This window comes from Eleutherodactylus coqui, chromosome 5 (genome assembly GCF_035609145.1).
Source record: "Eleutherodactylus coqui strain aEleCoq1 chromosome 5, aEleCoq1.hap1, whole genome shotgun sequence".
Classification (NCBI taxonomy): domain Eukaryota; kingdom Metazoa; phylum Chordata; class Amphibia; order Anura; family Eleutherodactylidae; genus Eleutherodactylus; species Eleutherodactylus coqui.
The window spans coordinates 253974424-253989772 of NC_089841.1; the positions used below are offsets into that span (position 1 = coordinate 253974424).

The 15349-nt window shown below is 44.0% G+C and overlaps 1 protein-coding gene across 1 annotated transcript in view; it reads right to left on the reverse strand.

Moving 5' to 3' along the window:
• YJEFN3 (YjeF N-terminal domain containing 3) overlaps positions 1 to 14931 on the reverse strand; it is a 116697-nt gene extending 101766 nt beyond the window's left edge. The window contains exon 1 of the mRNA XM_066604515.1: positions 14844 to 14931. Coding sequence (XP_066460612.1) covers positions 14844 to 14899 — 56 coding nt within the window. The 5' untranslated portion in view covers positions 14900 to 14931. The remainder of the gene's footprint in view (positions 1 to 14843) is intronic.
• Positions 14932 to 15349: the final 418 nt, after the last annotated feature.

Below are 15349 nucleotides of genomic sequence, written 5' to 3' on the forward strand. Positions count from 1 at the left end.
AAAAATCCACATCATTTGATGCTGTGGATCTGCATCAAAGTATGCACTAAATTACAGGGATTTTGGTGCGGATTTGCTGCAGAAAATTTATAACATGATAAGATATCCTTAAAGGGGTTGTCCCGAGGCAGCAAGTGGGTCTATACACTTCTGTATGGCCATAATAATGCACTTTGTAATGTACATTGTGCATTAATTATGAGCCATACAGAAGTTATAAAAAGTTTTATACTTACCTGCTCCGTTGCTAGCGTCCTCGTCTCCATGGTGCCGACTAATTTTCGCCCTCCGATGGCCAAATTAGCCGCGCTTGCGCAGTCCGGGTCTTCTGCTTTCTTCTATGGAGCCGCTCGTGCCAGAGAGCGGCTCCGTGTAGCTCCGCCCCGTCACGTGCCGATTCCAGCCAATCAGGAGGCTGGAATCGGCAGTGGACCGCACAGAAGAGCTGCGGTCCACGAAGGTAGAAGATCCCGGCGGCCATCTTCAGCGGTAAGTATTGAAGTCACCGGACCGCCGGGATTCAGGTAAGCGCTGTGCGGGTGGTTTTTTTAACCCCTGCATCGGGGTTGTCTCGCGCCGAACGGGGGGGGGGTTTAAAAAAAAAAAAACCCGTTTCGGCGCGGGACATCTCCTTTAATGTAAAATCAAAGATAAGGAATGTTTAGATCAGGGGTGTCAAACTTATTTTAGCAGCGGTATAACACAACGTTCTCTCTGATCTGTGCAGTCAGCTTGCAGGATACAGACAGGCAGGCTGGAACAGTCTGTCCTCTGCAGGATGGTAGCACTGACCATTCAGGATGTACAAGCCTCATTACAGTCTGAGCCCCAGCAAGTAGTGCTGTACTGTAAGATAGGTTAAACAGGAGAAGCAGACAAGGGAGTGCACACTTAAGGCTCCGTGGTTGCATTAACAGCCACAGCACCCAGTCCGAATGCACCCGACGTTGAGTATAAGACCAAGATGGCGACTGCGATCCTGGTACACAATAGCAGGCTACAAAGGAGTCCACAGTGCTCCACAGAGTCTTCCTGCTCAGGAACCTTCGATCTAGAAGAGGCTCTTCTGCCTGTGGAAGTTGTGGGCCACATAAAATAGTGGGCTGGATTTGGCCCATAGGCCAAGAGTTTGACACATGTGGTTTAGGGGCTTTGAAATCCTGTGGGTAATGTATTATGAATCCATAATGTGACTGTATGTATGAGGCCTTACATTAAATTAAAGCCACCATCCAGTTTTAGAATAAAATTCTGTTTCAAGACAGGAGGAAGAGGAGGGTATATTACCTGCAGTTCTTCTCTACCGCCCCTCCAGCATACCAGTTCTGGGACTCATTTTCAGCAGTCCAAGATGACTTCAGCAATTTTCTACCTAATGCACACTGTACTCCACTACCGATCACGTGGGCTACTTCAGCCAATCAGAGCAGGTATAACGCATGGGTAGTCCAACACTACCTGTGCACTGTGGAGGATTAGGCCTCTATCCACGCTGCTGGGGTATTTTTTCTTCTCCCCTGCAGGGGAATCCCTTTATCCCTGCTACAAGGGAATTCCTTCTTCTCCCCTGCAGGGGAACCCCAGCATCTGCGCTATGGGGGAATTCCTTCTTCTCCCCTGCAGGGGAACCCTGCCATCTGCTTTATAGGGGAATCCCGGCATCTAGGGAATTCCTTCTTTTCCTCTGCAGGGGAACCAAACATCTGCACTGCTGGGGAATTCCTTCTTCTCCCCATCATGGGAACCACAACATCTCCACTATGGGGGAATGTCCTCTCCCCTGCAGTGGAACCCCGGCATCTGCGCTGCTGGGGAATGCCTTCTCCCCTATAGCGCAACCGCTCTCTCCCAGCTATGGATGAATTCTTTCTTCTCCCCTACAGGGGGGCCGCCCCGGCATCTGCGCTATGGGGAAATTCCTTCTTCTCCCCTGCAGGGGAACCCCAGCAACTGGACTACGGGCGAATTCCCTCCAGACCTGCTGAGATGAAGGGAAGCTCCACGGAGAAGGGAGTTCCCCCAAGGCTTTCCTTCATTTCTCCTCCTGGAGCTGCAGCACTTTTTTGCTAAAACATGCAGCTCCCAATTGTGTGAATGGGCAATTTCACCGCTAATTAAGCCCATGACTTGATAGTGAGAATTAATCCATTCACGCGATTTTCTGCTGCACTAGCTGTGATTTTTTTTTTTTTTTTGTGCAGCTAGCTTCTGTATGGTTTTGTAGGTCGTGTGAATGAGTCCTGTCTGAAAGACCTTCAGTATGTTGTCAGAGTTCACTCAATCAACCTCCTTAAACAAGTTGTCCAGTTGTTATCTATTTATAGCCTATCCTTAGGATAGGTCCTCGATAGTCCCTGGTGGCGGTTGGCCAGGACCCCTAACGAGGCTGGCATGTTTGTGCACAGAGCTGATTTCTGCAGGAAGCAGAAAGCTCAGTTCTTACTGCAGTGGCCAGACTTGGTATTGCAAGCAGAGTTCCCATGCTAGTGCTCATGAGTTAGAGCTAATTGTCAGGCTGGATTTGCAGGTCCAGGTGCAGCCTAACAATTAGCTGCAAATCGCGAGTGTTAGCGGCACTCGTGTAATAGTGCCCTTATTGCAGCAGGGTTTTATTATATCTTCTAACACGCATGAAAGCTGTTTGTAGATTGTACTCAAGTGAGAGACCTGATTGTGCCAGCTGGAAGCAGTGTCTTATTTTGGAATGAGAAAATGTGCAATTAGCTGTTTATCGTGTTTATTTATAACGATGATAACGCCATGGAGAGGGTCAGGGCATGGAGGGGGGGGGGAGCATGTGTTCTCTTCAATACAAAGAAAATCATCTCAGCTTTTCTTGCATGTTTCATATTGCCAAACTGTTTCCATTCATATTAACACAATCAAGAAATTGAAAAGTCACACATTTTGTTGCAAGTGGGGTCTGCAACTAAAATTGCAACTTTTTTAACCCCAGAATTCTAGCACACAAGAGTTCATAAATTCACCCCCTAAGGCCGAAGAAGAAATGTCCTTGAAATGGGATTCAACACAGCAATGACCCAAAACACACCAGTAAGCCAAAAACATCTTGGTTACCAACTGAATTGAGGTAATGGAGCCATCAGCCCAATCACCAACCTCAATCCCAGAGAACTTGTGGGGTGAAGTGCAGTTTATGGGGCAAAACTAAAAATGCTGAATGGTGGAATGTAGAAGAATCTTCCTAGACTGGAATACCTGTCCAGAGGGGCCAGAAGTTGGTTGATGCAACACAGAAGTCAAGCAGTTATCAGAAATAACGGTTATGCTACCAAATATTGGCTCAGTCATTCAAAGTAAAGTAAATCATAAACATTCTTTCACTTTATTTATAACATTTTGGGGTTTTTTTATAGAAAAATGCTGACACTGCTATTTTTTAAAACAGCTAAAAATTATTTTCTTTACCTTCTGTAACAGAGTAACACAAACTGGATAAATTAAATGGAAAGTAATTTAAGTCCCCAGTATATACACGGTGGCAGATTTACCTAGACTAGCACTTTATATGCAGGTCTAAGCAAAGAAGGTACTGTCATGAAGAGCGACAAATATATTAAGAGGCAAGTCTCCCATCTGCTAAATCTCAAATCTATGTCAGGTACAAGCCGGCATAAATTTCTGCTACCTTGTTTCCCCAAAATAAGACCTACCCTGAAAATAAGACCTGCCTTGATTTTTTCAGGGAGGTTTGAAATATAAGCTCTACTTTGAAAATAAGCCCTAGCTGCATTACACTAAAATAAAGGAAATGCATTACCTAGTAGGCGCTAGGTTTTATTTTCGGGGGATATCTTATTCTACTTAGCAGGCTCGGTCCAGGTCCCTCCCGCTGCTCTCCAGAGCTCCATCACGCTTCTTGCAGTCCTCGGCCACCCACAGAAGAACACTTCCTACTTTTGGGATTTATAAATCCCACCTCCAGGAAGCGATGGCTCTGATTGGTTCTCGAGCGCTGCTCAGCCAAGCAATGCAGCGCTCAATGAACTAATACGATGACTTGCCATTCAATGCTGCGGTTCAGACAATTCCTAAATCCCGCCTCCACAACGCGATGCCTCTGATTGGTTCTTCATCCACTGCTCAGCCAATCAATGCAGCGCTTGATGAACTAATCACAGCCATCAAATTAGTTCATTGAGTGCTGCATTGATTGGCTGAGCCATCAGAATCCATCAGAATCAATCAGAGTCATCACTTCCTGGAGGCGAAATTTATGAATCCTGTAACGAGGAAGTGATCTTTTGTGGGTAGCCGAGGATGGCAAAAAGCACATCGGAGCTCTGGGGAGCAGCAGGAAGGACCTGGACCGAGCCTGCTAGGTAAGTAGAATAAGACATCCCCCAAAAATAAAACTTAGCACCTGTTATGGGGCAAAAAGTAATAAAAGACAGGGTCTTATTTTCAGGGAAACAGCATAATTTAAATTAGCTTCTGGTGAAAGTTATAGTAGAACTGATGAGCTGCGACTGGCCATGCCCTCTAATGCTAAGCTCCACCCACTTTTAGAAGTAGTGTTCATGGCAACGCAAAACAGCATAATGACATAATTTTTTGGCATGAAAACCCACTTGTGCCAAAATTGCAACTTTTTGACCACAGCATTCTGAAGCAAAGGAGCTCATAAGTTCCTTTCCCTAGGGTTTAATGATAACATACTGGCTTCCTGCAGTCACCACTAGAGGGAATTTACTGCATACTGAATTATTTTTGACTTTACCAGCTGGTTGTTGGCTGCTAAGCTGCTTCTAGTGATAGGTGCAGGTAGATAGCGGTCTATGCTGAAGATTCGGAGCTCTGTATCAGAAATATTGAATGCTTTAAAAAATAAAATAAAATCAGCACAGAATTTTGAACTTAGATTAAAATAGTATAAAAAAATGAACATTCACTTATAGCATTGAGAATAAAGTAAGCCATTACAAACCCTCTATCTTCACACTTTTCATGTGCACAAAAGCTCCCTTTTAATTATATTCCTGATAGCTCTTCTTTAATCCTGAGAAAGCTACATAATTACTTATTATGTGTTCCATGGCTGGTATTACGAAAAATGTCCTAAGCCCATCTGTCACACTTACAGGCATGGAGCAAGGCTCTGGAAATACTATTTGATATATGCCTGCATGGAAATGGAAGCGTTATACGTCTACTAGTGCGGCTGGATCTGCGAGCTGAACAGGTTCTGCCAGAACTCCTTTTAAATTCAGTTATCTTTAAAGGCGCGTTGCAAGAGGAAAGAAAACTGGCAGAAGAAGAAAAAAATATATAATAAGAGACGCGTTCTGTTAAATCCCCCGCCACTCCATCCCGGATGCGCCCATAGTCCAGGGTCGGCATTTCCTTACATGCCAGCAGCATTGCTGTGCCATGCCGCTCAGTCGAGTAAATGAAGTAAATGCAGTAACATTTTAGATTTAGGACAAATCACAAAAAAAAGCAAGAACTGGAGAAAAGGGTGGGTTGGGGGGGGCACATCGATCAGGAGGGGTTAAAGATGTCTGATGTCGCATGAGAGAAGGCGTCCAGGGAAAGTAAGCTGCAGGCCTGTTGCACAAAAGCCACAGAAACCACTAAAGAAGTGATCGCTTCAGACCTGGTTGATGACTCTATGGCCTCATTCACACGGGCGATGCGGTTCTACACTGGCTCCGTCGCAGCCGAAAATTGCATCGATGAGGTATACCCGTGATCGAGTCCCAAGATCAATCAGCGTTTCTCGTCTATTTACACGGGCGTATCGCATGAAAAATACGCTGCAGTGCGGAATTCAGTCGGTCGGCAGAAATCCCCAGAGTGACCTCTATTGCTTAAATAGAGCCAGACGTCTTCGTTTCCAAGTGCCGGACGCAGGTAAACTCCCTCCCCCTCCTTTTTTTCTGCTCCCATAGGAGTCTATGGGAGTTTACTGCGATTTTCGTCAAAAGATAGGTCAAGACCCATCTTTTGAAGCAGCATGAAAAATCAGTGACTGAAAACAGTTGCCGATTTGACGTTTTAATTGTGCGATTTTTTCACATGGCCAAAAATCACCCATGTGAATGAATGCACTGGAATCCAAGGATTCACGTGGTCATAATTGTTGGCCGACGTTTTATCACAGATAACTAGCCACATAAAAATGCTCATGTGAATAAGGCCCGTGGCTGTGAAAGGGTTGTTTAGTTTAGAAAACCCATTGTCCTATTAGGTTCTTCGACGTAAGAGAGGCGGTCCTCTCTTGGCCAGAGAGGAAAGCCGCAACATGAATCTCTCTCGCTCTGGAGGTCCTACTCTGTCCTGCATTACATTGATCTGAATGGACACAAAGTAAAGTTTAATTTCTATTATAATAGTACTGCAGGCAAATTAAATACTTACAGGTTATGTCTGATAGTTTGGGGTCCCAGCAGGGGGACACTTTCTGATCAGCTTATTGTCAAACAACTCGAACAACACAGAGATTGTCCAAAGCAGAGAACCCCTTTAAGAAAAGTTTCCACCAAAAAGGCATTAGCAGTTTTTTACTGCAACTATCCATCAGTAAATTCCTTAGGCCTCCTACACACGGCAGAGCACGATATCGAGGCGTGAAACTTGGCCCGCTATTGCACTCATGCACATGTGATCTACCGTCGGATGCAAGGCATTTTTCTGGGGGAAAAAAAAGACATGAATTTGGTGAGGTTGCAATCTTTCAGCATGGCCTCCAGCCACATCAGAGGATCGACAAGTGTTTCCCATTGTTTTCTATGGGAAAATTTGCTTCGCACTCACGTGCACGTCGCGCGCCATGTGATGTGCTTTTCTGCCCCATTGAAAACAATGGGCAATGTGTTTCGAGGAATGGCCAAAGATAGGACATGCCACGATTTTTTTTTCCACACCACTATGCGATGCTGGGGGGGGGGGGGGGGGACGCTCGTGTATATGACCTCTTTCAAAAGAATGGGGTTCATATTCGTGTGAGATTTGTTCATCTCGCAACGCACAAATCTCACACGATTTCCACAGCCATCTGAAAGCGGCCTTACTGTTGGCTACACTTTTTAATACGGTTTTTAGAAGAAAAAAAACTTGTTGTGACAACGTGGTCATTGAACATTTTTCTTCATTGACAGGTATACTAGAGTGTTTGAAATTTGCAAATAGCTTCCTCATTATTCCAAAATGTCTTTCCTTATGGGCGTGCCTTGACTGAAGATGCAGGCAGATGAGCGGTTCCTTCACTCCATACACCAACTAACCTGAGGACTCATTCTAATGCGTCAAAACTTGATTGATTGCTCCAAAACTGCCGTTAAACAGTTCTGTAATCCTAAAGGGAACTTGGGAATCCTGTAAAATTCATTCCATATCCAATGGGATGATAAAGTACATTTGCTTGAATCTCCTTCTGAGGCCACTTTTTGGCTTGATAGTTTCTCAAATGGGTTCACCTACAGGTAATAATCACACCACACCTGCATCCTACCTGTACAACATCTGTGAAGCACAGTGGTGAGATGATGGAGATTGCGGGAATCTGAACAATATGTCAGCCCGTGTAAAAGGGCCCTTAGTTTGCGCCATGCCCCTTTCCCCATAAGCCCCTGTTCCTTTGTCAAGCATTGCAAAAAGTGTCTAAAAAACACATAATAAATGTGATGCAAGGTATGTAAACCACTCTTTTGGTACAAAATGAACCAGAATTATGGCACTTTGTAAATCTGCACCAATGTCTTCCCCAAACAGCAGACGGGCGAACATTCCCCAGCAGTGTTCTGAATGAATACTACGCATTTTGGTTGTATAGTAGTCATTTTAATGAGAGAAACCTTCCATAAAAAGGTCTTATGTTCTACGAAAACATATCCAATAAAGACATCTGAAGGAAGCATACAGTAGTATTCCCAGAGAATTATAGATGGAATAATATACCTAAGAGGCTTAGTTATAAGATTTCGATTATGTGACAGAATCATTAGAGTGTTGCCATTTTCCCACACAAGGACCGGTGTTACCGTTAGGCACAGCCAAGTTATGGGGTGAAGCAGGTACTAAGAGGACATGCGAGTGAGCCTTGTGTAAAGCTCTGTTCACATTGTGTCCGAGGCTCCATCACATATTCTGCCATATTTCACGGGGCAAACAGGTGCTGCAGGCAGTGCGGTGAGGAGACCTCAGCGGAACAAGGCGTATTGGACAGAACATTGTGGTCGGCCTTCCAAACAAAAGCCAAAACGCAGATAAGAACGGAGCCTAATAAGAGGGAGAAATCTTGGGGACTATTGGACATTCCTAACTGATTTTTTGCAGGTTTTGAGGGAAAGACATAAGATAAGAAAAATGTTCCAGTTGTTTATGATTTTTTTTAATGCAGTCTAATATTTACACTATACATTAAATTTATTTTTTTGGACTCTACGGCTGGTTTCGCAGATCCGGCACAAAATACCATAAGAAAAAGTGCTGCATGCAGCATTTTTCTTCCATCCAGAAGTCGGGCAGCTGGGCAGAGACCGAATGGACCCCAATTATAGTCAATGGGGTCCGCCCGGCACGGTTTAGTTCCATCCTGAGACTGAGCCGTTTGGCCATAGGGATTCCCCTTTTCTGCTCTCCGATTGGAGCAGGAAAACGGAAAACCAGGCGCAAATGTGAAAGCGCCCTAAGCTAGTTTTTGTAGCTGTAGCTGAGCTTATCAGAAGTACTCAAGATACACAGCAAAGCCAACAGACGGACTTATAAAACTAAAAATTTGAGAGAAATGCAAGAACAAATAATTAATGCAAATCATGGATGCCGTAGCTTCAGACATTTTTGGCTTTTTGAATACATATTTTGATAGCAAAGTCTAAAATATCAGGTTGTATGTAGAGACCCGTTACATTAATAAGAATCTTCCATTTCATAGTAGTGCATTATGTCCCAGCTGCCATCTTCTCCTTAGTAATTGGAAGTGCCACAGCTACCTTCAAATATGCCCTTTCATATACAAGTGAGTGAGCTCATATAGCATGTGGACCGATTGTTACTAATATGGTTTTTGCCAGTTCCTCTTTAAGAATATTGCCTCTTGGATAGGGCCAGATACACATGAACGTATTTGCGCATGCAGTACTCGGTGGATAGAGCCCATTGATTTCAATGAGTTTGTTCACATGAGTGCATTTCCTGCGCATTTCAAATAAACCGCAGCACGCTCTATTTTCCCGCACACCAAAAGTCCCCATAGAAGTCAATATAGATGCACGCACAATGCGCTAATCGATGCGTGAAACACTGCATAATTGTACAAGAGAGAGAACATCTGGAACTCATTAGCCATTTCAATCGGTGTGTATTCTTACATCCGTGTAACATATCTTACATCCGGAAAAAGTACAGTAAATACGCTGGTGCGCACACAAAAAAGCATCATCTGTTCAGCGAAGACGCTCTGCTTATGCGCACGCAAATATGCATGAGCTGGTGTAAATTAGGGTAGGTTCACATTCATGTCGGGGGCTCCATTTGTAGCCACAGGTATGTATCCAGTAGAAAACGCCAGACCAAAAAAAAAAACACATAGCATGCTGTGCAATTTTATGCAGAAAACAGTCGTGGGGCAAAACGGAAGGCGAATGGACCCCAATATAGTCAATGGGATCCATCAAGCGCTTCCGTTTCTGTATGAAACCAAGTAACTCATTTGAGATTCATCGTTACGTAAAGAATTGCAAATCAAAAGCCATAACTGACGGTATAATGTTAAGCGGTTTCCCCTGATCAGCTTTTACCGCCTCAAAATGCCTAATAAATAATTGACGTCAATATAAATATTCTATACTAGAAATGGTATCCAGTAATTATAACGCCAGGAACGATCTAGTATTCCCTCTTCATGGACACAAAGGATAGAACTCATTCTTCTAGGTTCTCCATAGTGTTGGAATAATTTATGACTTTACGATTCTAAGTGTATATTCAGATCACAAAGTAGGAACAGGGGATTTTCTTATTTCTCCAATCGGACATCTGCCTGCTAAAGAACCAGCTATTAGTTTAAAATACCCGGTGGGAACATGATAAGACTGATACGTGCAGCAGCGCTGTTGCTAGATAACACTGCTTATCTAGGTCTGTGAAAAGGAGGTAAGAAAGCCGTTATATAAGTGAGAGATGACTAAGGGGGCAGCATGGATTCATGCCTCCTAGCTTTATTAAAGGGAAAATGTCAGCTGGAACATACTGACCAAGCTGCAGGCATGATGTTATAGAGCCGGAGGAGCTGAGCAGATGGATATATAGTTTATGGGGAAAGATTCAGTAGGACTTGTGTTTTATTCAGTTAGATCTCTGCACATTCTGAGCTGAACAGTCCAGTGGGCGGAGTTGTGTATGACTGCACATACAGGAAAGGCTGTCAATTACTGATAGCCCCGCCCACTGGACTCTTCAGTTCAGCATAAGCAAAGATATAAATAATTAAAATACAAGTTCTACTGAATCTTACTCCATAAACTATATATCAATCTGCTCAGCTCCTCCGGCTCTATAACATGATGCTGGCAGTTTGGACAGGGTGTTCGAGCTGACAGATTCCGTTTGAACAGAAGAGGGTTTCCTAAACTACTGAAAGAAATGTCAACCAGATTTATCAAACAGCTGAAACACTTTTTGAGAGTCTTCCAACAGGTTATATTTTTCAAAAAAAAAATGGGCATGACATATATAACAACATGTAAAGATTGTTGTCTTAAAGAACTGGAGCCAACCTAAACCTAATGACTCCTGCACACTTGCGTTTTTCTTGCGCATTTTTTTCACGCGATATCGCTGCATTTTTTTTACTGCAAATGTCAATGGGACTTTCTAATGTTAAAAACACATTGCACAAAAATTGCAAAGCACCAACGTGCGCTTTTTGTGCGATGCGTTTTTACCATTAGAAAGTCTCATTGACATTCTCGTTAGCAAAACGTAGCAATATTGTGTGAAAAAAAAACGCACAAGAAAAATGCAAGTGTGCAAGAGCCTAATACACATGCCAGATTAAAAGAATGGTCTAACTGATGACAATTTTATATCAACCCCAACTCTATCCCAAATCGCCAGCGAAACACGCCATCTGAAGCTTTCCATAGCATTGCTATGGAAAGCGCCGGCCCGTGTCCATGGGCAGGGAATCATTGCAATTCTCCGTTCGCGGACGGCAATTCGCAGCATGCTGCAAATTGCCCCGATTCGCCGCAGTCAGCCTATCAGATTAGTCTGACAGAGGAGATTTCGTCTGCGGCTCCTGCTCCCGAGCGGCTCCCCCGGTGGAGATCTGCCACAGGATACCGCAACACCCGTGGACAGGGGGCCTACATTTTTCAAGTTTAACAAACATTATAACACCGTAATAACATCTAAACACAAATATTGCATTAAACATGATAACAGTAGAGAGAGCCCCAATTAAAGTTGCAATGAATCTTGTTAAGAAACTTGGGAAAGGGAAGGCAGAGAAGAGATGCATTTCAAAATAGCAATAGGTGTCTGGAATGTCCCCTAGACATCACAGAAGAGGAAAGTGCCGAATCCAGGAATCCCATCACCTGTGAAAGGCTTCTAGTCTATTATATCTCATCAAAAACAAAGTTCCTACAAATAGGGTTTAGAGATTGTATCGATTAGCATAGATAGAGAAAGAAATATGGGAGACTTTAAGCTGCGAGCTATCAGAAGAATTGTCAAAAAATATAAGGGACATCAATCTCCTTTTGTCTGGAGGAAAGCTGTCTATTCCTAAAGAGAATAAAGCCAAAGCTGGTGTAGGTTGGAGGTAACAGAGTAACATAGTAGATTAGGTTGAAAAAATGCACACAGACACACACAGACACACACAGACACACAGACATACACAGACACACACACACACTTGACCCTGAGAAAGGCAACAAAAAAAAAACAAAAACAATGAGGTAAAAGCCAATTTTCCTTTTTCAAAGAAAAAAAATTACCCCCTGACACCAATCTGACAATCGGAATAAGGCTGAGAGGAAAATACCAATAACTTTGCTTATCAGATTTAAAAAATCTCTGACCACGATCCCAAAATACAAGGTTTTTCCCAAAAATATGGAGTAATGAGCCAACATGCTTGCATAACCTCCAGCATGTATTAAATGAGCCTGGATATAATCTAGGCAATTTAGCTGGGTTATAGTATCATCAAGGCACCACCCTAGCGGGGCAATAGCCCTAGCCAGGCGCCACCCTAGCGGGGCAATAGCCCTAGCCAGGCGCCACCCTAGCGGGGCAATAGCCCTAGCCAGGCGACACCCTAGCGGGGCAATAGCCCTAGCCAGGCGACACCCTAGCGGGGCAATAGCCCTAGCCAAGCGACACCCTAGCGGGGCAATAGCCCTAGCCAAGCGACACCCTAGCGGGGCAATAGCCCTAGCCAAGCGACACCCTAGCGGGGCAATAGCCCTAGCCAAGCGACACCCTAGCGGGGCAATAGCCCTAGCCAAGCGACACCCTAGCGGGGCAATAGCCCTAGCCAAGCGACACCCTAGCGGGGCAATAGCCCTAGCCAAGCGACACCCTAGCGGGGCAATAGCCCTAGCCAAGCGACACCCTAGCGGGGCAATAGCCCTAGCCAAGCGACACCCTAGCGGGGCAATAGCCCTAGCCAAGCAACACCCTAGCGGGGCAATAGCCCTAGCCAAGCAACACCCTAGCGGGGCAATAGCCCTAGCCAAGCAACACCCTAGCGGGGCAATAGCCCTAGCCAAGCAACACCCTAGCGGGGCAATAGCCCTAGCCAAGCAACACCCTAGCGGGGCAATAGCCCTAGCCAAGCAACACCCTAGCGGGGCAATAGCCCTAGCCAAGCAACACCCTAGCGGGGCAATAGCCCTAGCCAAGCAACAATCTAGCGGGGCAATAGCCCTAGCCAAGCAACACTCTAGCGGGGCAATAGCCCTAGCCAAGCAACAATCTAGCGGGGCAATTGCCCTAGCCAAGCAACAATCTAGCGGGGCAATAGTGCTATCCAAACATCTAGCGGTAAAATTACCATCAAAGCAACAATCTAGCGAGGTAATAGGACCATCAAAGCAACAATCTAGCGGGGTAATAGTACCATCAAAGCAACAATCTAGCGGGATAATAGTGGCATCAAAGCAACAATCTAGCAGGGTATAAGTACTATGAAAGCAATAATCGAGTGGGGTAAAATTACCATCAAAGCAACAATCTAGCGAGGTAATAGGACCATCAAAGCAACAATCTAGCGGGGTAATAGTACCATCAAAGCAACAATCTAGCGGGGTAATAGTACCATCAAAGCAACAATCTAGCGGGATAATAGTGGCATCAAAGCAACAATCTAGCAGGGTATAAGTACTATGAAAGCAATAATCGAGTGGGGTAAAATTACCATCAAAGCAACCATCTAGCGAGGTAATAGGACCATCAAAGCAACAATCTAGCGGGGTAATAGTACCATCAAAGCAACAATCTAGCGGGGTAATAGTACCATCAAAGCAACAATCTAGCGGGATAATAGTGGCATCAAAGCAACAATCTAGCAGGGTATAAGTACTATGAAAGTAATAATCGAGTGGGGTAAAATTACCATCAAAGCAACAATCTAGCGAGGTAATAATACCATCAAAGCAACAATCTAGTGGGGTAATAGTACCATCAAAGCAACAATCTAGTGGGGTAATAGTACCATCAAAGCAACAATCTAGCGGGGTAATAGTACCATCAAAGCAACAATCTAGGGGGATAATAGTGGCATCAAAGCAACAATCTAGCAGGGTATAAGTACTATGAAAGCAATAATCGAGTGGGGTACCATCAAAGCAACAATTAGCGGGGTAATAGTGTCAAAGCAAAAATCTAGCAGGATAATAGTGGAATCAAAGCAACAATCTAGTGGTGTAATAGTACCATGAAAGCAACAATCTAGTAGGCTAATAGTGCCATCCAAACAACAATCTAGCAGGGTATAAGTACTATGGAAGCAATAATTGAGTGGGGTAAAAGTACCATCAAAGCAACAATTAGCGGGGTAATAGTGCCATCCAAGCAACAATGTAGCGGGGTAAAAGTGCCATCCAAGCAACAATGTAGCAGGGTATAAGTACTATGAAAGCAACAAGCTAGTAGGGTAATAGTACCACCAAAGCATTAATCTAGCGGTGTACCCAATGACAGTTTTAACACCCGAACTTTTGGGGATTTCCATCACGTTTTGTAGCCATGTTTGATAAGAGACAGGGCACTCACTGCCCTATTGTTAATTACTGTACAATGTATATCATCCTCTCATTTCTTACAATAATTCTTAATGATTTATCTGACCGATCACTGTCATTACATAGTAGACATTACATAATAGGCAAAACCTATAAATCATCCGTTTACCACTTAAAAATCCCTGTTAAGAGCAGAGTAGAGAGAAATCTATTCAATCCCTTCTCCAAGCTAACAGTATGGACCTCCATGTGTACAGCTCAATTATTCATCTCCAAGACACTTGTAGAGTAATTGTCTTATTGTTCATTCTACCTCCACGGCTCAGTAGAACGATGACACTTGAAACTGTCAGCCTCAGCAGCAGAAAAACATTATTGCACATATCTAATGGCGAGAACAATACCTCCAATGTGTTAACCATTTTATGGAGATCTATTCGTAGATCACAGATATACAACATTACCATTTGCTGATTGATTTAGGTTAGTGGAAAAAAAACCCTTTGAAATGCTCTTGCCCATTAGTTTCCATAAACCCACACCCTAGAATTAGCTCCTAGCAGCTGAATCTCTAGGAATCCATGCACAAGGGTTCTTGCAGGCGGTAGCTGATAAACGTCTTACCTGATATACTTTAAAGGCTCCTGTCCATCCTTGTTTTCAAACCCTGAGTTGCTCATTTTCCTGGATTGTAGCTACCTGAATGTATCTCTTGGCGTCTAGATGCACACAGATGATTGTCTCTGTGTGGCTGCATGTAGAGATACAGCAGACGAATCAGCCAGTAAGCAGCCGGCATCACAGTCTGAATTCCTCCGGATTGGATCCCACTGGCAGGTGCCCACCGCTTATGATCATTTAACCCTTCAGCAGACATACAGCTAGCCCTTGCTTCATTCAGCTAGTCAACCATATAGCAACATGAGGTGGAAAGCCCACGGATAGGACTCTTTCATTCACTTAGTTCAACGTAATTACATAAAAAGCACAGGATGCTAGTTCTGTTCAGTTTATGAGGGTTAGAGCACATTTTGCGCAGAAGAACAGATAAAAGAAGGTTAGTTAGAGAACCACAAAATCAGTATGGAGCTCCTAATCAATATGGAGCTTCCAGGCATAAAATTTTCAAT